General features: G+C 38.3%; 1 protein-coding gene across 4 annotated transcripts in view; it reads right to left on the bottom strand.

The window, feature by feature from the left end:
• Positions 1-25,881, bottom strand: part of LOC100643365 — a 195,183-nt gene that overhangs the window by 57,587 nt on the left and 111,715 nt on the right. For all 4 annotated transcript variants that reach the window (XM_048407661.1, XM_048407659.1, XM_048407660.1 and 1 more), the window contains one exon: positions 13,588-13,869. In XM_048407661.1, coding sequence (XP_048263618.1) covers positions 13,588-13,869 — 282 coding nt within the window. The remainder of the gene's footprint in view (positions 1-13,587; positions 13,870-25,881) is intronic.

The following is a 25,881-nucleotide window of genomic DNA, read 5'->3' as shown; positions in this document are numbered from 1 at the left end:
AAATAAATAGTAATAAATTCCGAGGTAAATTCTAAAAAATAATATTTGCAACGTCGTTGCCTTTTTCTATTACCCAATTTACGGAATTGATCAATGTTTCTCTAGTTGTAAACGGCTCGACTGTCTCCCACGTTCTTCTCAAATTATTCATAAATCGTTTAACATTCCGCTTAATAATTCTTCCTCGAATCTTTTTCATAATTAAAGTATCTTACTTTTAAGAGACAAAAATTAGAAAAGAGATGAAATTATATCGCTTCAACGTTTTCTAATCATACTGCGACTATACGTAACACTTTCGTTAATTATTCGAGCAAAGGTGGAGCAGCCAATCGAGATAGAAACGCGGCAAACATTAAGTACACTTATCCCGAGGAGTGAGTGCTAATGCAACCAGTAGAAATCACTGCGCAACATCGTGCACCGATGTGTTTTAGCATGAATTATCACAGCGAAACGCAGAGAGCTCGACGTCTTTGCCACGACGCCTTCGACGAAGACTGCAAACAGTCGAATTATGCTTCCTCCTGCATAGATGCACGAACAAAAAGCGTAATTAAGAACGGATCTGGCTCTCGTGTTCTTCGTTTTGCCGTCTGCCGCTCGTAAAACCGGAGTTAACTGCGAAACGTAAATACCAGTGGCTATAAATCGCAACCCGCAACTACAATCGCCGATAGAGAAACATCGAACCTCTGGACGAAACGAGGATGCGATTCTTGTCGTTTCAACGGGACGCTCGATTATATTTCGTGCTCTTCTGGCTGTTCGTTACCTTCAATGAGATCTTTTGTTTGGCGAAATAGCTCTTCAGCTTCTTAAAGGAGCGACGAAGCTGTGAATTTGATAGATCGTTCGCAGATCGTTTGGTAAATCTGTACTCCGAATCGGTGATGACCCGTGTAAATTTGGTTTCTTTAAGACTAAGTTTTAGACTAATTTAATTGGCCTTTGGAAATATTTGCTCGTTAGAATTATCAGAAGATCGTTAAAATTAATTTCTACGTTTAAGATAATAGAAGATTGTTTAAATAGTCGTGAGAATTATACTATTAATCAAGCAAAATGTGTAACGTGTAATGTTAGTCTGACTAAAACTTTCAGATTCTACTTCTACTATGAGTTAAAGTGTGGTTAGAACGAATATATTGTACGAATATGAAACACTGAAATTATGGTACTTTGCAAGCTTGAGAATACGTATTAATCCGATAAGATTTATTTCATTTTCTTCGAAACATAAAAATGCAAACTACTTCAGTTTTCAATATTCATTACCAGCACCGAATAATGTATACATATTGCATAATTGGAAGAAGTATAAACGGAATATAAAGCTAAAGATATTAAAGTATGCACTAGCAGAAGATCATTTAATTAAAACAAACTCCAGAGATAAATTAAAAAAGTTCAAATCTTTTGTAACGAGCCCAACAGAACTCCACATAAAGCGGAAGATAGCCAGAAGGGATAGCCTCGATACTTTCAAAAAGCTAGAAAGTTACAAAAATGATGTCTGAAAAAGTTAACTTTTCCCAGAGCTTGTGTATGCATATGTAGATATACGTGGTGTTTCTTTCATCTCAGATTGGTTAATATCTTAGTTATTTTTATCCATACAAAAAGTTATGTTGGGACAAAATTGGTTGGTTCAGAACGACGAATATCATGGTTTACGATTTTTCCTCCCAAAGGTCAATTTTTTCCAATTTTCTAGGCCATTGACGGTTTTTTTAAAAAGCTCGTAAAGATATTTTGACTTTAATTTTATTGGACTTACCTGTGAAGGACAAGGAGAACATAAAAATTCCGTTGAAAGGAAAGATCGTGAATCATCGATCGAGTTCGTTGTTTCGAACCAAGAAAATAATTATATAATTGAAGAGTGGAAGTAAAACTGGCTGTAAGTGCCATTTAAGGAAATCGTATTCTTTAAAAAGGTTATTTACATCAATGCCAATATCAACAAATATAGATATTATAATAATTCATATAGTTTTTAGCATTTCGTGTTCTTCAGTTTTCTAAATTAGCCAGCTGCTCACAGTCTTGAACATGTGCGTAGATAAATCAATTATTCCATTAAATAAAAAAATGGTACTTGTAACCTTTTTAAAGAAACCACGTAATCAAGAAAATAGTATTTATAATCTCTTTAAAATATAAAATATAAATCTCCCTTTTCTAAAATATAAAATGCCTCTTGTTGTTAGTTAAATGATCTTTAAATTATTAAAATGAAAACATAGTGAAGTTATACAAGGTAATATAGCACGCGTAATAAATAAATTTTGTTATATTTTATCAATAAATAACATTTCGGTAATCGAAACGTTGTTTCCAATCCGAAACTTTAGTTTTACCATTCACAGCCTCGTTTGCTTCGATTCTTCAACTGTAAGATATCAAGAAATCCGAGATAAGAGGACCACCCTATACATTTTGCCAGAATAGCGACTTTGTAGCGCAACGTCGTCGCTAATACGAAGTGTCGTAATTTTAATAACGGTGCCCTGGACGGGTCGCGTTAGTCCCGCGAGCCTTTGTACCTTCGACGTCAGCCGCGCTAATTTCGACAGGCAAAACTGTGTAACCCTAATTAAACCGTCAGCGTTTAAATCCCGTGATTGCAGCGAAAAGCGACAAGGCTGCGCCACACGCGCGAGAACACAATGCATCCTAGACGGCGAAACGGCTTAATTAGCGTTTATAGCGGCCCACGGAAACTCCAATTCCCGCGAAATCATGTAAACTGATTAAAAGTTCGAAACAGCTTCAGCTGGATTTCAAGAACCGCCTGCTTCATGGGTGGACGCTCGTCGACTGGCAATGAGTAATCGAATCGTTATCCGCTTTGTAACCGCGCGCCTGATTCAAGTTTCACGAGTTATACGTGTTCTGTACTTTCGAAAGCGATTAGAAGGTCGGAAAACTTTAAATTCTAAAAGTATCAAACGTTATTTGTTTAAGACCACGAAATAAATAATTGTAAAAGTTGCTTACTGAGCATATAGCGTAGAGAAGAACGTGACAAATTTCGAATATATACCGCAGGTCATAAATGTTAGAACAGTGTATCGGTAAATTTTATTTTATTTAACAGAATAATAGATTTGTAATGAAATAATTAGAAGATAGAGGCACGTGACTTACACTAAATAACGTTACGCGAACAAATGATAAAACTATAGATATAATCAGATAAAATCAGAAATTATTATAAGAATTACAAGTCGCGTGTTTAATTAAAAGATGAAGGTGCGAGGACGAGCTAGTCTCGAGGAATCGCGGAGAAAGAGATTCAGCTGAAGAATTCTGGCCCTCGGAAAGTGTAATCTTCTTTTCGACGTAAGAGTCTCTTAAAACCGAGTTGAACGTGATTTTGTCCACGACAAAGTGCGCCATAGGAACATTTTCCGGTGGATGGCTTCTAAAAGTCAACAGGGCTTCGAGCGGAAGGTAAAAAGTTTTTCCAGAAAGGTTCGCGAGAAGTCTAAGATCGGCAAAGGTTTCCAAAATACTTGCTACGGATCTGGAAGTTGAAAAAGGTTTCCTCCGAGCTCGAGCAAACGAACAAAGGGTCCGAGCTCGAGATTCAGACGGAGGGAAAAAGAGGGACGAGGAGAAAGAGAAAGGAAAAGACGCGAAGTGAAATCCGTTGGCCGCCTGTTTACACGCTTTTGCGTGCGATATTGGGATAGAAATCTGGCGTTTGTCGTTCTTATTCGCCAACTTCCTGATGAAAGCGTCGTGTCGCGGCCACATAGATGTATGTATTTCCAATCGAATTACATCGACTCTCGCGAAATCCATGACAGCCGATTATTTATCCAAACACGACCCAATGAAATTCGTTTACCCGCATACCGATCGTTCGTTCGATCGGCTTTCTATTTCCTCCGACTAATCCCTGGGAGATTGTAAACATCGCGGCATCGGTTCGAATTATTTAGTGCAAACGGTGTGCCGTCGACCAACTCATAGATGAATCGATTGAAAATGTACGCGCTGAGTTTCTGTTGCGCACCGAACGTTCACCGAATTAAAGTTTACACAAATTTATTGAATAAGCAATGATGCAGTTGTAAATATTAGGTTGTCCGATAAGTTTCTTTCGTTTCATAATGTGTTAATAGACGAACGACGATTTCTGTTTTATATCATTTTATTGTATTAGGTATGATCCATTTCGTTCTATTTCTATTATTATGTTCGTGCATAATTCAATAAATTAATATAAAACAGAAAACATTGCGCGTCTATTATTTCCTTGTAAAACGAAAGAAACTTTTCGGACAACCTAATATTACAATTAGGTAGGTGTTAAACATCGTAAATTAACAAAGAATGTCTTAACGCATTAGGATACTCCGTCTTTACGGTTGCATATCTTGTTTCATTAGAAATGTTTTCCTTTGGATAATCTCCCTGCAACATTTAGTTGCAAGCTTATTATCTTTTTATGTTCTTCCGATCGAATGACAAACATTGAACGATTAAAACGTATAATACCAGGAAGCAATAGTTGCGTTAATGGCAATGCATATTGAATGTCGAATGATCGACACGAAAGTACAAATATTAACACGTGTTGTGTAATATACTTGGTATTACATAAGACAGGAGCGGTATAGAAGTTGATAAAAGAATAGTTTAAGGTACTTGAGAAGATCAATATTGAAAATACATTTCTTGTAAATACAAATATACTTCCTACGTACACTTTGTATCGTCAGAATTAATAATAAATTAGTGTTAAGTGTTCCTACGCATAATCGTAGGCGTAACGTTAGCGTACAATATGATAAAGAAAATAAATAATTTCTCTTTTAATTACGGTGAAACGCACGAGAAAATTAAAGGATATTCGTATGAGTAGTTTGAAAAGCAGTTTAGTATAAAGTGTATGAGTTTGTAAAGGAGTTAAACAGATTCTAATGAAACATCACGCGCGCAAAATGTCAAACAAAATAACGCTGTTCGGCTAAATAAATTTCTTCGAAGCGATAATTAAATAAGCGTGGAGCGAAACGATAGAGGGCATTGTCGTCGGAATATTTCGAAATAAATTGAAGCAGACGGTGAACGGTATACTGGAATAACAGAAAATAGCTATTATCTGGGATATAGGAATGGTGAACGCGCGTTGGAGCGCATTATGCGCGTGGATGGACAATTATTAATTCCTGCCAAATGTCGAAGAAACGACAGAATGATATGATAGGTCTAACAGCTGACAGGTGATGAACAGATATCGGCTCTATTCGAAATTTCATCGCTATTTTGCGCGATCTGACTACCCCTGGTGTGTGCGTACGCGTGCACGCTTGTACGTAATTCGAGCAACCTCGCGATATTGCACCGTAGCTTCGTAAATGGCCGCCACAGTTATGGGAATATATCTTCTATGAAATTATTTACTTGGTGTATTTCGAGGAACGCGTTCTACACAGGGATAAATAAATAGAGAGATATGAAACGGTAATGTAGTATAAAAATAGCGAAGAAATATTACCAGAAACGGAATATTATACGTTTTGAAAGCAACGAGCGCGATCGGACTGTTTGGGAAAATATGCGTCGTATTCTTTCTGCCCGCGTACTCTCTGATAAACGTAAATTTCATTTTGTTGGACACAAAATGCCTTTGAAATTTACGATATTAATTTTCATAATCGTGAGAGATGTAAATTAAAAATAACTCTTTGATGTCGTATAAAGTTTCATTAAACGTTGAGGTAGATATTTGGAGAAATATTCTCATGGATATGTATTATCTGAAAAGAGAAGAAAATGGGGCGAAAAATAATGAGATGAAACAAGAAGATTAAACGGTATGAGAATAATAACACGTTATAGCAGAGATTGAAATTACGTAGTTTGCAGCTTCTATTCCAAACTATATTCTAAAACCATACTAATTCTATCGTATACGACACGTAAAGACTCGAATGTCATAAATTCTGTAAATTATAACTTTACGAAATATCATATTTCTTTCGAGCTTGTGTTCCTAATCGCGCGACACGAATGCAATCGAACGCGTCAACGAAATAGGACAATGGAAACGCATTTAGTTCGTGCGTCGATCGAGATGAAGGTTCGTAGCGATAACGGATAATTAGTTTCGCATTTATTTGAGCAGAATACATGTTCGATATGTTAATTTCAGGCTGCATTATGCAACATATTGTCTCACATATAATAAACAGTGAAATGTCATTTTATAAATATGCAATTTCCCCGATGCTCTGGCGTATATGTAATTAATGTGACACGATAACGCAATAAATACCAGCGTTCTGTTAGATGACAGCGAATATCTTCCACGTGTTTATCAAGTTAACTATTCTAAAGATGCTGACAACCGGTTAGATTAATCGCCAGATATTAACATACAACAATTTGTTCTTAAACGCGAATTTATCGATGAATCAATGAAAATTTCCTCGATGCACGAATAAACACAGCAAAATGTAATGTTTGAATGAAATATTGGCGTTTTGTTTAATCCGGTTTAATAGACAAGAGATCGATTCATGAATATTTTTGTTAATACAGGAAATACACACGTTTGATTAACGATCATCTCTTTTATATCGAAGTTTGCCCATAATATAAAGAATCGTAGAATTATTATTAATTATTTAAATTAATTCGGAAATGAATTAATTTCCTTGTACAAGTAATAAACTCTTTCTGATACGGAAAAATGCCTGTGACGTTAAGCCTCAATTTTAAAAAATCCGTATGTTTCCAAATGTTACGAAATTAATATATGTACACGTAAAAGAGCGATTAAAAATTTTAATAAATACGACGTTGTGTGCGTATCATTTTCTGTATTTCTTGTATCATATTTTCTGAAGGAAGAATTCCTTGTGTAGCTTTTTCACTGTCCTTGAAGTGAACCAGTAATGAGTAATGATTAGGTATAGGTACTATCCGAGGACTATGTGCACTCCTACGTGTACTTATGTACATTGTTAAAGACTAATCGACTCCAGTACGGAGATACTTCAAAGCGTCCGTTCAATGATGAGTGTTCCTTCAAATAAAGCCATCGATTGAGTTTTAATTAATTCGTACGGTGATTTCATCGTTAGACGAGTGCCTGAATTTACAATCACGTTACTAGCTATCCGACAGGATATTAGTAGCGTTAAATTAGAAATCTAACAATGCCAACTTTAAGTAGAACGTAGTTAAAGTATCAAGTTGTCGATGCGAAACTTCGATGCGATATACGAGAACCGTACACGCATAATACGATCGGTAACATCGATTACGAAAGTTTACCGAGGAGTTTGCCAAGCTTTATCGGAAAAATGTAAACTACTAAGCACAAATTCATGTACATTCGCTTTAAAAGTCGACGAACGCGAAATTCAACTACTATTAATTCGTAAAGGTATTTTATCAAAATTATTCGATTGTAAATTGTTCCACCCACGAGCAGTAAATCTTTCGTCTAATCATTCTCTTACGAAGAATAAGAATTTTTTTCTTTCAATTTCATCCTTCGATATTATGAAAAGAATTTTATAAATTTGAAATACAGCGTGCTTTTACTCGAAACTGGAAGATATAAATTGAATTTATATCAGCCGAGTTGAAAGCGTAGGATCCTTCCAATAATTCCCAAAAGTAGAAGAGAAACGGTCTTTGAAAGTTCGTGCTTCTTCCGCGTGTTTCATCGCGACTTTTACCCGCTCCGCAAACACGCCTACATATCTGTTAATTTCCAAGCCGCCGCGGGCCAAAGGAAACTTTCAAGCGATGGAGAACGAAATACTGCAAACACTTTTGACACAGTTCCTTTGCACGGTCCCGAGAAACGAATTTGCAATCCGCCATGAATTTCTACCGTTCTCTTATTCTTTGCGCACAATACTATTGCCTTCGTCTGGTTAAAATTATATTTCCGCGACTTCCAACGATGAAATCAAATTTGACGTAGTAATGGGATCGGAAGGAAGATAAAATTTATTTGATATACCACGAAATTCTAATTTAATAATTACACAGAACGAAGTTTGAAAAGATCAGGAAAAGTTTTGTTGGGTTATTTGATACACGATGCTTCTTTTTTTTTGACAATTCACAAACAGTAATATAAAAAAGGAAAGGTGATCGATATATTCTATTTGGTCTCTAAATGAAGAAAATGTTATATTATCTAAGAAAGATAATTATCTGATGTCTGAATTAACGTAAGGAAATTAAAAGATACGTTTATTTAAATTTTAGATTAAAATCGATATGTAAGTACATCGTTGTTTAAAATTCTTAATGCAAAAGTGCTCAAGTTGATGCAAACACGAAAGAGGAAGACTATGTAAAACTAAATAAAATATACAATAATATAATTTATATAATTACATTATATTATACAATCTATATATTTACACGTACAAGAAACCAAACTAACAACATTTCTTTCATCGCGCACATAAAGGTATTGCTGATTTACCTTTGGTTGCTTCACTTTTATATAAAAGAATTCAACAGTTTTAATATTACACAAGCCATAGTCCTGCTAAACTCTATAAATTGGATTGCATTGTGCACGAACCTAGCGCGACGTAATCTTATGTCCGATCGACGAATTCGCGAATACTATCAGAAAGCGTGTTTCAGGCCGTGTTACTGGACATTAACAAACACCGGTGTAATTAAACGATTTGCCATGGAACGGGCACGTTAAGCTGGAAAGAGAAATCGCTGCACGATGGTTTACCGGTGGGAAACAGGCCGCGAACATTTAATTGGATGAACGTCGAATCTAGCCCGATTGGAAGACAGGGGACAAAGGAAAGGGGAAGCGTGGACCGGTTGACGAGCAACAAATAAAACTTATCAACAAGTCGGTCCAGGCTGTCGTTGCATCGTCGATGCAATCGACGACCCGTGACCATTCGATTGGATGGCTCACTCGATTGCATATTGCATCGCACGAATATCGAAATCCCTTGCGCTCAATTAAAAGCACGACAAGGTTCTCGGCTGAAATATCGAACACACGAACTTTAAATCGTTCGGCAGGAGTCGAGGGTGAGGGGTGGCCGTAGAGAAACGTTTTCGTTAATAGAAAAATAAAACGAGGAAAAAATAGAGAAAAGGTCCAATATGTCACGTTTGCATACGTGTCAATCTGTCGTAGAATTCATGTTTCCGTTCTGTTTCTGTACACCGGTCATTCGATCGAGCTTCGGCTTTTCGGTACACGAAGGAAAGCAGATTTTGTTGAAAATTTTGCTTTCGAAAGTTCCACAGTCCCGATCTAGCGAATTTGGCTCGTTAAAAATTTTCGACAGTTCTCGCTATTTTAGCGAAAATCAGAGACGCGAGAAAATTTTAAAAGCAAAATTTAGAAACTTCTAATATGTTATTAATATGTAACTTAATACATATGTAATTAGACTGTAACCGTAACCGTACACACGTTGATAATTAGACCAGGAATTTTTAGGCAAATTCATATTTTCGAGAATATAATTTAAAAAGTAGGCCATGGTAAAACATTGTTTTATTTAGCGAGCATTATAGAAAGCAGGATATTTTGGATATTTTTTACATATTATGTAAATTTTGCGCATTTCTGCAATTTTATAATATCAATGTATCGCACATTTTTGTAAATGCATAAAAATTCGCAGTGTATTAATAATTTATATTTTCTCTTTTTATCTTGATTTTAAATCGTTCCAGCTCTGACATTCTCCTTATCAATTTGGCAAACACATCTGGAATTTTTGTCTTCAAAATAAAAACGCAAAGAACCTACGATTAGACATGAGGAAACACGCCATTTTAACAAACTCCATATATTTTCAATAACATTAAAATCGAACCAATTGTCCGAATATAAAATCGAGATATTTTTCCTAGTGATAATGCCTAGTAAATTAATTGCTATACGCATGAGCATATGTGTCGAAGGTGGTATTTAAAGGGAGAAAAAATTTGATGAAATGATATCACAAATTACGTTTTGTTATTAACTTCGGAGAGGAATTTTTCTAATATTTATAAAATTTTATATTATTCGATGTAAGAATTATTATACGCAGGAACGGAGGGAGTAAAATTTCAAGTTCCGCGAGATTCAAGGCGCGACGCGAATTTCGACGTAAGACTCAGCACGATGTCGCAAACTTTCTCGAGAGTCTGAAATTTGAAAGACAAAGAGAAAGTTTCAATTCTCATTTTTCCATGATGAAGTGCACCGCTTGTCTCGTCAGCAACTACAAAGGAACTTTATGAAAATTGAATGCGAATTGTGGCAACCAGCGACTACGAAATGCTGCCGGAATTAGTTGCACGAAATTCCGTACAACTACTTTGATGAAAATGGAAAATAAACTAAACGTGTAGAATCGAAGGATACGGTAAATAGTGTCGGTTCGTTAGAACACGTAATTAAAACTCTGTAAAATTTGTTAATTCAGTTTATAAACGACGATAGAGCCGCGTTTGAAATTATACAATTTTGCCACTAACCAACGTAAAGTGTGAAATGGCATTTTAAACGTTTCTGCAAATTATAATTTACCACTTGGAAATGGAATGCAAATTAAGGGGTCAGTCGATTAACTTCACGGTGTGTCACATTATAGTATTACATATAAACATGATCTGTACGTGTTCTATTATTACTATTATTATTGTTATTACTGTTTACTCTGGTACTGTACGTAGTCGTGTGCAATATACACTTTATTATTATTATTATTATTATTATTATTATTACGATTCCGCTATCGCAATTAATTTATAATACAACAGTACAAAATTAGTACTAAAAAATACGACAGATTCATTGTTGAAAATATACCTACCACTCAAAATTGATAGAACGAAAGAAAAGAGTTTAATAATAAAAATACAACAGTACAATCTTCTTAGCATCGTCGTCTGTGGACGAAATAAATTTATTAAAAAATATACGATAAAAATGACAAAAATGAAGGGATTTATTATTCACTATAATTTTGTTGATAATAAAAATCAAGAAAGAAGCGGTTACGTTCCTACATTCCTCGTTTTCGTGAATTTTGGACCATGTTCTTCGATTTCCTATACATCTCGAGAAATTCGAGAAATTCTTGAAGTAGAATTTCAATCTCAATGCAGGTCGACGCGAGGTGTGTTAGAAAATCCAAACTACTCAAGGAATACACGTTACGGCGCGAAGAACAGGCGGTATTTGCGATGGACGAAAGCATTCTCGCGCCGGGTTGAGAGATGCGAGAGATCTGAAGCGTGCAGCCAGCAAGGCAGACGTGTTCTACTGTCGAACGATTCGACACGATCGGAACGGTTCCGAACAGAGGCATGTGGCATTGTGACGTCAATGCACGCTCCTCTACACCCTTGTCATCGCATTACACACGGCAGGTGAGTAATTTCGAGACGGTGGACGGCGATGACCTCGCTTCCTTCTTGCGAAGCGTCGCCGAAATTCCGCGTTAACCGAAAGGAGGAGATTCCAGATCTTTCATTTTGGAATTTTTAGCGACGGCTGATGATCGAATATGAGAAATTTGTATATGTAGAAATCGTTGCAGACGATTAAAGGATAAGATAGTTTAGATAATATTTGCCTTCTATACGAAAACTTCTTTTTCTCTTTTATATCCGATAAAATACGTCGATGCAAGCACCAAGAACAGGAAGAATAAGATGCAGCACAAAATATATTTGGCTTTTAAATAACGATTCTCACATCGTTACTTTTAAAATATCTTTCGAGGTATGAAAGCATTGTTAATACAAAAAGACTTTAAAAGTGATACATCGAAAAGATACATGACTCGCTAGAAGAACGAGACGAAAATCCACACAGTGACACTTAGAGTTAGAGACACACAGAACAAACACCCGAACATTTTAGTACCTCGCAAAACCATACTACATCACGTGCGATAGTGATCAATCTTTTTCATTTGCAAATAGAAAAATTTCCGTTCCATTTCCAATTTGCAACATTATTTTACAAATCCAAATAGACAAGCTAACTGTATAACAGAATAATTCCATTGAGGAACAGAGCAAACGAATATAGATGACCGGCCAACGAACAATTTCAAATCGTTTCAAACGGAAACGATCAGTCAGGCCAGTGATCAGAAAGCGTTATTCGGCTGCTGATAACAGACCTGCTCGAATATCCAGATATTAATAGTAGCAATGTCTGCGTCGTTGGATAGGTATCGCCCGTTATCTTCGATTGTCCGATTAGCCGTCGTTTTATTTGATTATCCGTGCTGCATAGCTACACACGGGTTCGCTCGATAATCCGTTCATCCTTGTATTTTACGTGTAATAACAGGAATGGCTGGCTAAATAACGGTATAACCGGATTAAACGTGGTAATTGCAGAAGAGTAATCACGTAGCCATGTACAGGCTTCAAACTTGGCGTCAATGCGTAAATGAATCCGCGATAACTTCAAGTAACGTGGCAAGCATGGCATTTAACGACACGAACTCGTAAGCAAACTATAGGCGATGAATATGAATCTCGTCGCTATTGTTTCTAAGCTGATATACGATATATAATCATTAGACTGTAATTTTTTATCAAATTTCATATTTGAACGCAGGTAAGGAAATAGAAATCCGATAGAGATTTGCTTCGTTTACTAAGTAATAATTATAACGAGCATTCTGCTTTGGTTATTTTGTACTATATTTTTGCATGCTGTATGCGTTTTATGAATCTTTAAATGCATAGTGTGCATAAATGTGTGACAATCCGTAGTTTAATGAATATAATATTTATGCGAATAACGTAACTAACGATGTGAAATCAATTTTGCTATAACGTGACAGTCAAACTGATCAAAGATTTGGCGAAAAGTGAAGAAAAATACTGCTGATTACGAACAACGATATATACGTGGTAAATAAATAAAAAGAGTCGAAGACTAGTTTCTTTCGGAGTTTCTTACATTTACTGATTCGCGAATGGACCCTTAGTAATTAGAAGGAACAGTTAGTAACGGGACTAACTTTCTGTCCGAAATTCCACATCCACGTGCAACTTCACTTTCTTCTCATTCGAGTGCTAATGTGATTATCCCTCCTCAACTATGTGTTACAACGTAGGAAAGTAACGTATTCTAAAAGCTACACTCTTAATTCCCATTTCTAACACGTGTTCTGTAAACCGTTAGCACTACAATTATCGACTTGTATTAAATATACTCTACATAGTTGATTATAGTTAAATTAATAATAACACAGATCAATAGATATACGTAATTAATTCTATATCCGAATAAAAATCGGCATTAATTTTACCAAAACTCGCTGCATATTTTTAATGGTCGGAGAAGCACAAAAACGTCGTTGTTTTTCAATTCATCCAACGGGAATCCTTAAATAAATTTACCGACCTATTAAATTAAATTAAAATACTGATCAAACATCGAGATATAGTAGACGTATTCTCGTCTATAATTCCCTTTCACCGAAGACCATTATAGAAGCTTATCCGAAGATAATAAAATACTCGAGTGATAAAATATCAAGACACGAAATGATCCGAAAAATGGAATATGAGCGGGGCTCAAGGATTTACCAGCGAAGAGATCGAATCTGGTTCTGCTCCTCTCACTGTCCTCGAAACCCTCAAGGTCGTCCTCGTAATCCTCGTAATCCTCCACGCGATCCCTCCTCTCTTTCTCGCTGACGTTCTTCGGCAACGCATTGCTGGTAGTCCTTTGAGCATGTCTCATTCTGGCCTGGTTATTGCTACTGAAGAGGACAGCTGGCGGCGGCGGCGTCGACAGCTGCGACCCCTGAAGACGCCTCTGAAGATATCTGGCCAAGATCGCCTGTACCGCGTCTGTCTCCGCGCCGCCTGCAAGACAGAAATCATGTTGCTCTCGTAATCAGGCCAATTACCTTGCGTTTGTGTGTGTGTTTTTTTTTGTTTCTTTTTTTTTTTATTTCGTTGTGTTTTTTTAAATTCATTTATTTCATTTTTATTCCGTTTCGTTCTCTTTCGATACATTTTTATATTGTACGCCGACGCTCTCAGTCACCAGAGAGGTATACACCGATGGCAATTCTCGCAAACGCTTCTCCTACATTCTCTGACTTGAGTCCGTTATCTCAGCATCTAAGATACGGATCTGTTAGGTTACTTTGTCGACGAGTCCACTGACTGCGCGACAAAACTCATCGTCCCTTCCTTTTCTTCCTTTTCCGTTTGTCCTTCTTTCCTTTCTTACAGCGTCACGCCACAGTTACGCTCCTACTTCGTCGAACTTAATTTTAAAGACACTTCAAGATGCGTTCGATACATTCCAACGAAGTATTTTTCGTTTGAACTAAAACTCGATATATTTGTCGTAACGTGGAACGAAACTTTATGAACACCGTGTACGAAGTTCGTGTATGTAGTTTCGTGAAACTGTATGTACTTTTGTATTATCCTTTCATGTTCCATGCATTTCTATCCATCCGTTATCCTCGCATAGTGCCATTCTAAAAAAGTGCAATTTTACCGAATGACAAGTAACGACTTATGAAAGCAATAATATACGTTATATCATCTTTTGTTCCAATATCTACGTGTTTCTTCTTTATTTCTCTTCCTCTCTCTCCCTCTCTCTCTCCCGCTCTCTCACCTATCCCAATACGTCTCCTCTCTTTTTCTCTCTTGCTGCTCTTCCGCCTTAATTCCAAATACGTCGTGGAACACCGTGCATCTAAAGTTTCTCGTACATTCGTATGCATGAAACTTTTCGTACGACTCGCTAAGAGCTCCTAAGAGGACCACGGAACCGGAGTAATACACTGCTCCGCGTCTCTTCCTTTCTTCTATTCCAGGTTTTTGACCAGCTGTGGGAAACATTCTGTGAAAATGTCGTCACTTAGGGAACGTTTTTCCCCGTTCGTTCGTCGCTACGCTGATCTATTTCACTTCCTTTCGCGGTGTCTTTAATATACTTCCCCTTATCCTTTGGTATAACTCGCGTGAAAATTGTTCGTTATCGTCGTACGACGATGGAGGATGTACAGTGGCAATGCAGGATGATCGTGACCAGTTTTATCGCGTTAGATTTTCTTTAGTAAAATTGCAATGGAGGAAGTATCGTGGTTTATCAGTTTTCTGTTTCCTTATTTCTGAATTTGTACGGTTGCAGATATCGAATTTATTGATATTGAAACGGTATCAACTCGATGCTCGTCGTTGCGTGATCATCTTTCTGCTGCAGTATCGCTGTCGTTCAGCTTGAAACAATAATGCACCTTCTTGCGAATGGAAACGAATAGAAGCTTACAGAAGTCTCGATATTCACGTAAGAAGCTTACACAAGTAGCAACCATTTCGATGGTAAGGGAAGAGAATGTTGTTTGGTAGGAAATAAAGCTCTTTAAAAATATCCGTAGTTGTCTATGCTAGAGTTTTAAGGCATCGAGAAACGATGACTGACTTAACTTATCTTGACAGATCCATTTGTCATCTTTAATGCAGTATTTTTAACGTTGACCTGGTGGCACCCATTGCAAAGCTAACTGTACTCGACGTAGCTTCGTTATTACACGATTTCTATTTATAGGATTTGAATAATTTATCAGATCTATCGAGAGAAAGCATAATTTCTATCGTAGGAGGTACTTCAAAATCACTATTGATCAATACACGTCAATCATGAACAATTACGAAGATACTCGTAACTTATATAAGCACGGTTTATTTAATCCCTTCTCTTACACAGCATCTTAAAACCTTCGCGTTCAAATACGAAATTATGGTACAACTTTCACCAAATTCTCCGTATCGTCGAAATCCAGTAGTTTATGATTCGACCTCGATTCCAATTGCAATCGTATATTTTTACGGTCAACGGAGTAACTTCATTTTCATACGGGAGAAGATTATTTTGAATTACTTCGTATTACTAAGTAGGGACTTTCGAATAAAAGTGTCGTAATTTCTCTTAGTTTCAATTCTTGTCCGTTGATCACTCTTGTAAGAGATCATTTCCAAATGTTTCATTAATCCGTGTTTTCATAATCGACTATTACGTTATGTATTCTTTAATTCGATTCTTTCTACAAAAATATATATTACGTAATATTCCTGGATTCTTTTTACGAAAGCGTATACTATAACTAGACCGTACGTTGTTACACATTTACGAGATATTTAAAAATGTAAAAATTTGTCAAACGTACGTCTAAAGTCGGCGAAATATCCCAAATAAAATATTCCTTGTAACATTTAATACCTGGAACAAATATCAGCTTGGGTTCCATCTCTCTAATTCCCTTTGCAAAAATACAAATCTGCATCAGTATCTGCGTTTCAATCGCAATCTTTGATATGCCAAGCAAATCTGTATCTGAATTACATTCACAAAACTAAATTGTACGGAGATGCGTAAATTCGCGTAAATATTCGCAGTCTACTAATTGCACGCGTCATGAACATAGATCTTGCGAAGCCTAATAGCAGCGAGATCGACCGGCAACGGAGCATAAAATCGTTGGACACTTTATTTATAGAGGATCACGAGGATGAACGTGACACGAAGCGGTAACTTACGACATGTTCCAGCGAGAGATTGGTCGAAACGTAGCCGACTAACCGAGAATCAAGATCACGTGATTAAAGCATCGACGTTATGCCGAGTGTGTAACTGCGTTTGCTCGTAAAGGTAAATGATATGCAACGGAGCTACTCGACCTGGCAGGACACTCCATTAGAGAGTCCTCGCAACGTGGGCATGCGTTTGACGTTCAACGGCGTCCTCGAATCGTCAACGTCACGTATACGTGCGATGCGTACGAATTAAAGGGTGCACCGGATACTCGATACACCACTCGTGGATAGGAAGTGGTGAAAAACCAATGCTCGATACCGCTGGGCACCGTTTCATTCAGATAATACTAGTCGACGAGAAAGAAACGAGGACGTTTGATCGATGAACGTGATACGATGCGATCCCGATTCGCCTTTAATCCCTTGATAGATACATTATCTTTATTTGCAGGCGAAATATCGCGATTGAAACGGTTATTATGCACAGAGTTCGTTCAACTTTCTTACATTTTCATGTTAAGTGGTTTAAAGAAACGTTCGATTTTTGCAAGATATAATTTTGTATGAAATTCGTCGTGTTTATTAATGGAAATCACGTTACAGGTATTTAGTTTTTTATACGATACTGATCGATTTCGATGATATTTGGAAATTATAAGCGATTCGTGGCAGTTTAGGGAACTTTGTGAATTTGATATCTATAAATTATAGGGAACTTAGGTCAAGTAATAATTAATTAAGAACACACGATACTATATCGTTGTTGGTATCTAACGTGTTGATCTGGAAACCTAAAATTTTATGCAACTAGTAAATTATTAATGATGGACTATCGGAAAATGGATGGATAGAATAGGTATCCTTTTTCTTACTATAATATTACAATCGGGTTCAATAAAATTGAGAAAACCTGTGTTAAATTGCGGAGAACTTAAACTGACGACAAAAATATCGAAAGAAATTTCGATAATTTCCAAGGAGCTGAGTCGATAGTTTATTCGATTCTACTTTGTCGTTCAATGTATTAACGTAACGTAAAACATGTTGACATGCAATTTTACGATTCACGATACAGTAGGCTGACACGATATTTACTATACGATGTCTACTATCTAAAAATTATTAAGTTGCAATTATTAAATACTAGAAGCTATTAATTTTCAAAAACGAAATTCAAAGGATACGAAACTTTACGAGTCCGCGTTCTTTGTATCGAGTTCCGGTAACATAACGCCGTTCTCATTACGTTTCGTGGCCTCGAACTTGCTGACATTGAGTCTTTGAACATGTAGTTGACAGTTGTCGGTAATGGATCGGGTTTGTCACGACCCGATCGTATCTGCCGTAAAATCACCGTGACACGACATATTAAATTCCACGATGCCATACATATTAACATCGAGCACATTTGCAATTCTAGAGGCTGGGTCGTTTAATATCTGAGGCGAAATATTGTTTGCATAAAATTGTATCTTCCAATTTATTGAACGTGTTCGAAATTCGTCTTCCTTGATGCGCCGCGACCGGTTTAATTCCCACGCATTTGAATATTCGCGTTCATATTCGTCGGCGAAAAATATTTGCACCGAAAATGCATTTAGAGCGGTTCCGGGAAATTAATTCCAAACTACGCCACGGTCGAGCCATGTTTCAAATTACAAATGCTATACTTACTCCATTTTTACATTGTTCCCGACTGTGCCGCTCTCCCGGAAGTCACGCGCGCACGATGAAAGGGATGAAAAAAAAAAAAAAATACCAAACGATCAAAAAGTTGGAAACGAACAAACTTCGCGTAGCTATATCTAAACCGGAACATTGCGGGATAAAGCAAAAAACAATCGCAAATCGCTTGGTCGCAGCCGCAAAATTCGGATCTTTCGGTAACCTAAATCTCTCGTGGAAAGAAAATTACTCGAATTTCATTAGGAAAAGAATTAACGCAACAAAAAGAAGAAAATCGTAAAGATGCGCGAGTGAGGACGTGCCAGGATAACATGCAGAAATTCTCGTTTTCGTGATCGTGTTACCTGCATAATTCTGCTACTATGCGAATGTCAAGTATCCTGGGATACAAGAGCTCGATATTACCACTAATCTGCATCTGTTCGCTCGCTGTCCTCGCGTGGAACGTTTTGCTCGTAGTGTCGAGCGTCCGGAGGTTGTTATCGATCTACGAGGTGAACAAGTCGAGAAGAAGGTGGAAGAAATCGACGTCGGATCATCTGGTACCGAGAGGCGTCTCGTGGCGCGGAGGAAATCAATTATTGACCAGGTCTCCTGTCGAGAACCAGCGTAATTACGTCGATTTTGTCGCGCAAGCTCGTTCGTACGCGTGGCTACCTCGTAATTGAATTTAATTGATTGTATCGCGCCGATTGCGCTCCCGACCCACCCCTTGTTATTTTCCGATGAATTTTCGTACGCGGAATCCGTTACTTCCGCGACCATGGTAAAAAGTAATTAAATCGCGGCCCGTCAAATCGAATAATCGCGAAAAGGTTGATCGATTCGATTCAATTTCCAAGTTGACGCTGACTTTCGTTCTACGTGCAACGAATATTGCGTACGGTCGACGAGTAATCGCTTTGTCGGCCAATCCGATAGGCGTTTCTGACTTCCAGATTGTTGCTTACTTGTCTTCTCAATCGATGGTTTTTTATCATACGAGGAAATACTCGCGTATTTCTATCGATGTATAGAAACTTGTTAGTATTCGTAAGGATGGATCAGACGATCGTTGAATAATGTAAGAGAATTCTTGAATTTCTTATCGATTAATTTAAACAGCTAATTCCATTTTGTTATTAATTTAACAGCTCGTTGATCTCTTAAAGAATAAATTCGATGATTTTTATACTGTATCATACGTGGAAACGAATACTCTTGTTGTCTCCTCTTATTATTTTGAAAGACAGTCAACTTCGATAAGAATCGACTAATTTCCTCAGAGATTTGCTTTCAGCGTGCATAGGCGTCCGGAGTTCGAACCTTGCACGGTCAAACGTCTACTCGAGGAGATCTTTCAAGACATTCGCGCATCTTTCTGGAAGAATTTGAAAAATCATTTGGAAAAGCGAAAGAAGCGTCGTTATGATTCCATCTCGATAGAAATTACCGAGAAGAATATTAGAAACGACATGGACGTTTATCTCGATAAAACCTCGAACGACGACGTCACTCTCGAAACGAATTTCGATGCAGCAGCCGATAAATTAAAAAACGTGGAACCGTCGACGAGCGAGGGAAAGAATTCACAGTACGATGCAACGTTGCAAGAAAGTTGCACAACATGCTCGTCGAAATTTATAGATTGGTCCGAGAGCAAACTCACCGACTACGCTATGATGAAAAACGTTGCCATGGTTCCAGGAGTGGAAAGATATGCAGAGGACGCGTTTGCTCGTGAAAGCGAGAATACGTGCCCGAACAACAACGAGGTTCGTTCGTCGTATAAATTCGAGACGCATTTAGAAATTGGAAGGGACGACGGACATTCGCAGCAACGTTTGGCAAATTTCGAGATGAGAAATGAAAAACCTTCGGAGACGACGGTGAGTCGTTCCCTGGCGGAGAAGTTTCTCGTTTCGATCTTGCAAGAGGACGACGTGTTCATGAAAAATTCGCAGCAACTTCCGAACGAAAAGGTAGTTGATTTCGAGATGGATGCATCGGAAGAAACTGGTCGCGCATCGAAAGGATCCGTGGAGGCGGAACAAAAAGAAAATGAAAATCCTGCAAAGGTAGCTGATACGTTCGAGGAATTTTCGTTTTGCCAGCCAACGGATAAGGATGACGATGCGCGTACGCGGAAGGACGATTATTTCGACGAACGGTTTGGAATAGACCCAAAAAGCGAGGCAAATTGTACGGAAGAAAAATCTGCGTTTCATTGGAGCAAGAGTGCGATATCTCGAAGCAAAGATGGAGAGGAAGACGTTGGATCGTCTCCAAAGAAAAATTCGACGAGGAACGATAGAAGAACGGAATCTACGATTTTCTTTAGCCGATCGTAAGTCAATTAGAACGAGAATACTCGATGTGTTTTTACGATTGTACGATACTCGTTGTCGATACTCGCGACTGAAATTTCAATCGAAACGACATCGATTGAAATTTTAACTACAGTTTCATCCTTTCTACGATCTCAACCGAAATTGTCGCGAACGCGATGTCATCGCTCTGTCCTCGTATATTATTTAACGCTTTCTAATCTGTCGGATTGATTTGGATCGGTTAGTAACTCAGTAATCCCGTGTTTTCTCGAAAGGGAAAAGCAAATTGCAGAAATGTCATCGACCCGTGGCATTAAATTTCTAGAAACACTACGCTTTCGTTCGTTCCTTATACCGTATAATTACACACATCATAAAACGATGCACACGTGAAAGTTGTTGGAAAAAATACTCGACAGACGCGCCACCAGTTCCGGCAAAGAGGAGGAGGAACTGAACGTTATCGTTCGACGTATGATCGTCATGGAGTTGAAGAGGCATCGAAAGAAAGAACAGGCGATGTTGAAGAAGTCTCATTCCGATACGGAGAACGTACTCGCAAGAAAAAGGCGCAACAACGGAAACAGGTATGTTCGATGTCTGTTTCTTTCGTTTCTTCGAATCGTTGCTCGGTAGACACGCGCAATTGTTTCAGAACAGGTCTGTTCGGCGTCAAAGGCCAAACGTTTTTCCGAGATTTGCTGGAGCTGGAGGAAAGCCTGCGGAATAGTATCGACAACGCGTCAGACAGCCAATCCGCCATAGTCGACGAAAGGATCGCGAAACGCCAAGATCACGCGGAACAAGATGGAAATCGTTCAAAGAACGACGTACAGAACGACGTGACGTTGGTCGATCGTGCACGCGACTCGATAAATTCGATGGCAACCAGCACCTGCAAGATCCACTCGAATATTCAGCTGGAAAGAAAAGTCAATGCGCCTTGCCTGAGGGACGCCGTGGCGGAACGATCGATCGGGCCTAGAAAGTACGTTGTTCGACGAATTATTTAACGGCTCGTTGGAATTTGCCAACCAGCGTCACGCCCAGAGGGCCTTAAATTACGCCCGGAAACGTATTCAGGCGCGAGTTTGATGTCGCGCGCCGAACATAGGGAAAACATCGTCGATTCGCAACGCTGCTTTCATTATTCAGAGACTTCTGACACGCCTGCAGACAGTCGACACTCTGACAACATTTCTATGCTTTATGCAGGCTCTCTCGCGTTAACGCGATTCTCTCTGTCCTTTAAAAATTTCATTCCGGCCAAATCGCTGATTTTCTATTCGGGCAACCGCACATAAGGCAACGACTATTCGATTCGCGTATTCTTCGGAATGGAAAATCGAGTTTAAATTAGACGATTTTAGACTAAATTAGACTGCTACAGCTGGTTGCGAATTTATGCATTTCTGGGAGATTTACATTTCAACAGATCGTCGAGAGTAAAATGTTTCCAGCGAATATTTGTACATACTTCTTTTCCATTCGAGAGATCTTTATCAGCTTCTAAGTTTCATTTTCATTGTACGTATAACATTTTTCTGATCGTATGAAAATTCTATCAAACGACAAAGTATTTAAGTTGGACTTAAATGCTGCAACAAATGCGATGGTATTCAAATACTTTTCGTGCATAAACTTTTATGTGTATAAACATCTATAGTTTAATTATAATTCTCAACGTATTGTTTAACGCTTTACTCAAACCTTTTCTAAGAATATCATTTATGCTGTCTAGAATGTCGACGACCGATCAGCAGAACCAGGTGAGCAAATCAACGCAGACAGAATACGTCTACGTAATACGAGCAGTGAGAAGTTGTCCCGTTCGAAGGAGACGACTTCCACTGCACTTGCAGCTACATCGACTGGTATCGGGTCGCGATGCAGTTTGTTCTAAAACGGCTTACGCGAGTTTGAATTTGTCGACATACATCTTTCGAAAAGCTTCGGATAATCTCATTTACGAAAAGGGTAAAGCTAGTCGCAGTCCTAGCTACATTCCTAGCCCAGAAAGACATCGATGGAAATATGTGACGCCAAGCAAAGTCAAATGAAATAATAATAACGAAATCGAAATTAATTAAAATACGCTAACGATATATAACACCGTGTAACATTTAATTTATGCAAAATATTATATTGTATTTGTGCTTCTTTTTCTCGAAAATGTTGCCTAGTTCATTCACGTTGTTTTTTAATCCATCCGATCGATCTTATCTTAATAATTCTAAACAAATTTAGTAACATGGATCACCGATGACTACCGCGACACTCAACGCGTTAACACTTTACCGATCGCTAGCGATTCAACGGCATACGCACGTCCAACTCAGGCGCAGATTCTCTCTGGCACCGGCTCTGTTTCGGTTTAGACTCTCCAATACCATTTGTTTTGTTCATTGCGAACGGTACGTTTTTCAAATTGGTATCAAACTGTGGGAGCTTACAAAGCAACGCAACTGACGCGACTGGGCAAGGTACCTTAGTTGTAAATAACAAATTACTGCTCGAATAATGAGAAAGATTGTCGGCGACAAAAAGCCGATTAATAGACTATGGGTCGGTAAGGTGTTAAATAGTACAATGTCCTATCTATATGCTAGTGTTGGATGTTAAAATTATACTTATCGTCAATTGTATATCGTAAGAGAGATATCGCGTTGAAATATTCGTCGGTGAAACAAAATGACCAATGTCCAGAATACCCTTGACGAATATGATACGAACGACATTCGAACGTTCATTTAATCCGAAGCTTTCCAAGCTTGGTGACAGCAAGGTTCACCTGTGTTCCGACCGGAAATCAAACGAGCCGCAACGAACACTTCCTGTTCTCCACGGATCTAAATTTACGGGCTCTCGACACGGTCACAGCCTGAAGTCCGTGGCACTCTAATTAGAAACTGGGCGTCGTTGTCGTTTGGCCACGCGTCGACGGGAGTCGCGACCTTTTAATTACCAACTCCATTTACTCGTGAAAGTCCGATCGATCTCACCTTCCGATACAAACCATCTCTGCGCTCTATTCGTTCGTTTTTCTTTCTTCGCAACGTACAAACATGTCAGAAACTTTTACGTCAGGATACAAAGTGCTGCTCGACTAAGTCATTAAATCACTTATATGTGTATTTGTTTTCCAAGTTGCGAAGTAAGCGCCGCTGTATTTCATATAGTCGCTTGTTTCATAGAACCGAAGAGCCTCGTCGTACCTAAACTCTTTAATCCGGAAATTCTAAACGATCGTACTCTCTTACGCAGTTTGAAGGCTCGTACAGATACGTCTAAAGTCTGTGCAACGAGTCAAGATACCAGCTATTATAATATACAGCTTATAATAATAACAATAATATACAGTTTATAACAAACAGCTATAAACAAACATTCGCGTGCTGAAGCACACGCGAGACGCAGCAGGTCTAACTATTTGCCGATCACCAAACGCTAGTCGTTTGTTTCTCAGTCTCCAAAATTCGCAGTCAGTTCGCATGAAAAATGGTACGTACGATATTTAAGAACTACGACAACGCCCCTGTCTTATTCAAATATCATCACATGCATACGTTCATAGCTAGCATCTGGACTCGTTGAACGGACTATAGTAATTTAGTCGAATGACGCGTAGCCACTTACCACTAAGCGATTTGCTTAGTACATAGAAAGCGTTAGTTACATGTATAGCGTTAAGTAACATATAATGTTGAGTTATAAATTTAATTTGTTAGTAGCAAATGGTAAATTACTAAATTACACACCGCCTCGCTAAATCAATGGATACATCAGTACGAGCCTTAAGTATCGACCATAAATCTTCCTCGAGTTAAATAACGGCGAACTAACGGAACTAAAACTAAAATACACCGTTGCTAGCAAACAAGAAGCACACATAGCGCGCACGTGGAAACGGGGAAGAGTTCTTTCAGGAATGACAAGCTTTTTGGGATAAACTCCGAAGACATCGAGTGAACGACAGTCGATCGAAGTTTGGCTGACAAGCTTCCGACTGTTTTCACCGCAAAAATGTGAGACGACCCGCGCAAGATTCATACCGTGCGAGCAAATACGGCCAGGCTGCAGAGCAAACTTACGGTACACGCAGCCTGTCGTACGTGACGAGCGGCTTGAGTAATTGTAAACAGAAGACGCTAAAGGCAGCAAGAAAGTTGCGCGACACTTGCCTCGAGCACCTCTCAGCTATTAGTCTGTATAGTCAACTCATAAACGTCTTGGAAAAAATTGATCCAGGAATAAATTCATAGGTATTTCGTAGAGAAATCGTACTCGATTCGGTAAATTTTGAGTAACTAACGGATGTCGCTCTTGTGGTTGTACGATAGAGAACTTGTCGTCGTTTCGGACAAGTAGAAAGCCATTGACGAATTAATTTGATGTAGCTCTTTGGCGGATGAACGTTACCTGGAAGCTGACTATCTGCGATGATTAGATTTTTTAGAAAGAAGAGTTAGGAAAACAGTCTTGTTAAAATGAATGACGATGGCAGTTTTGATTCGTGTATATGTGCACGTGTGAAGTTAACTTGTGTAGTTAATCTTACTTGCACAAAGTATATCGTTGGTATTTTATACCTTCGATAGCGCTATGACGATGATCTTTCGTTAAAAGGTCAAATTTCTAGCAACACTTGTAATAAAATGAAGAATATATTTCTAAAATGTAATACGAATAATGTTGAAGTAATGGACGAATCTTTAATCGAATAATCGCACGAAGATACGGTGTAACGTTACACAATGTGTCGGTAATTCTGTTATTTAAGGTTTTGTTAAATTTACTTAATAACAGAAAAATGCACTGTAGTGCAGTTTGCAGCGAAATATTATGTAATTAAGACCCTTAATTCGTTTGTGCACGGTCCAGGCTCGTTAGTCTTTTCAGCACGTAAGAAGCCGGGAAACAGCTCGCCGAATTTTTGCAGTCACGCTCGAGCTGTTGTGCAACTTCTTTTCGCCGAACGGAAGATAAACGAATGAAACGGATGACATCGCGAAACAGGCAAACACTATCTCTTTTTCGCGGAATAATTGCTCAGCAAGAAATTGGACGCGTCTCGTTTGACGCTGCTTTCGTACGAAACTTTTTATTTCACCGATAATGGCTTGGAATTCCCGTTGTGTCTACACGCTCCTTATTACGCATTTCAAGATCGGTGTCGAGTGTTTAACAACGTCGGTTCAGAGAAATTTGATATGAAAATATTATAAGTGGGACGACGACAAGTCACTGGCCACTCGAGTGTTTATTAACTTTCTCCTAATTGCGAACTTTATTTTTCCAAGTATCGTCGAGTATAACGGAACTT

This window comes from Bombus terrestris, chromosome 7, assembly GCF_910591885.1.
Source record: "Bombus terrestris chromosome 7, iyBomTerr1.2, whole genome shotgun sequence".
NCBI classification, from domain to species: Eukaryota; Metazoa; Arthropoda; class Insecta; order Hymenoptera; family Apidae; genus Bombus; species Bombus terrestris.
Note: the sequence above shows the minus strand (reverse complement) of the source record. Positions and strands in the feature narration are given on the sequence as shown.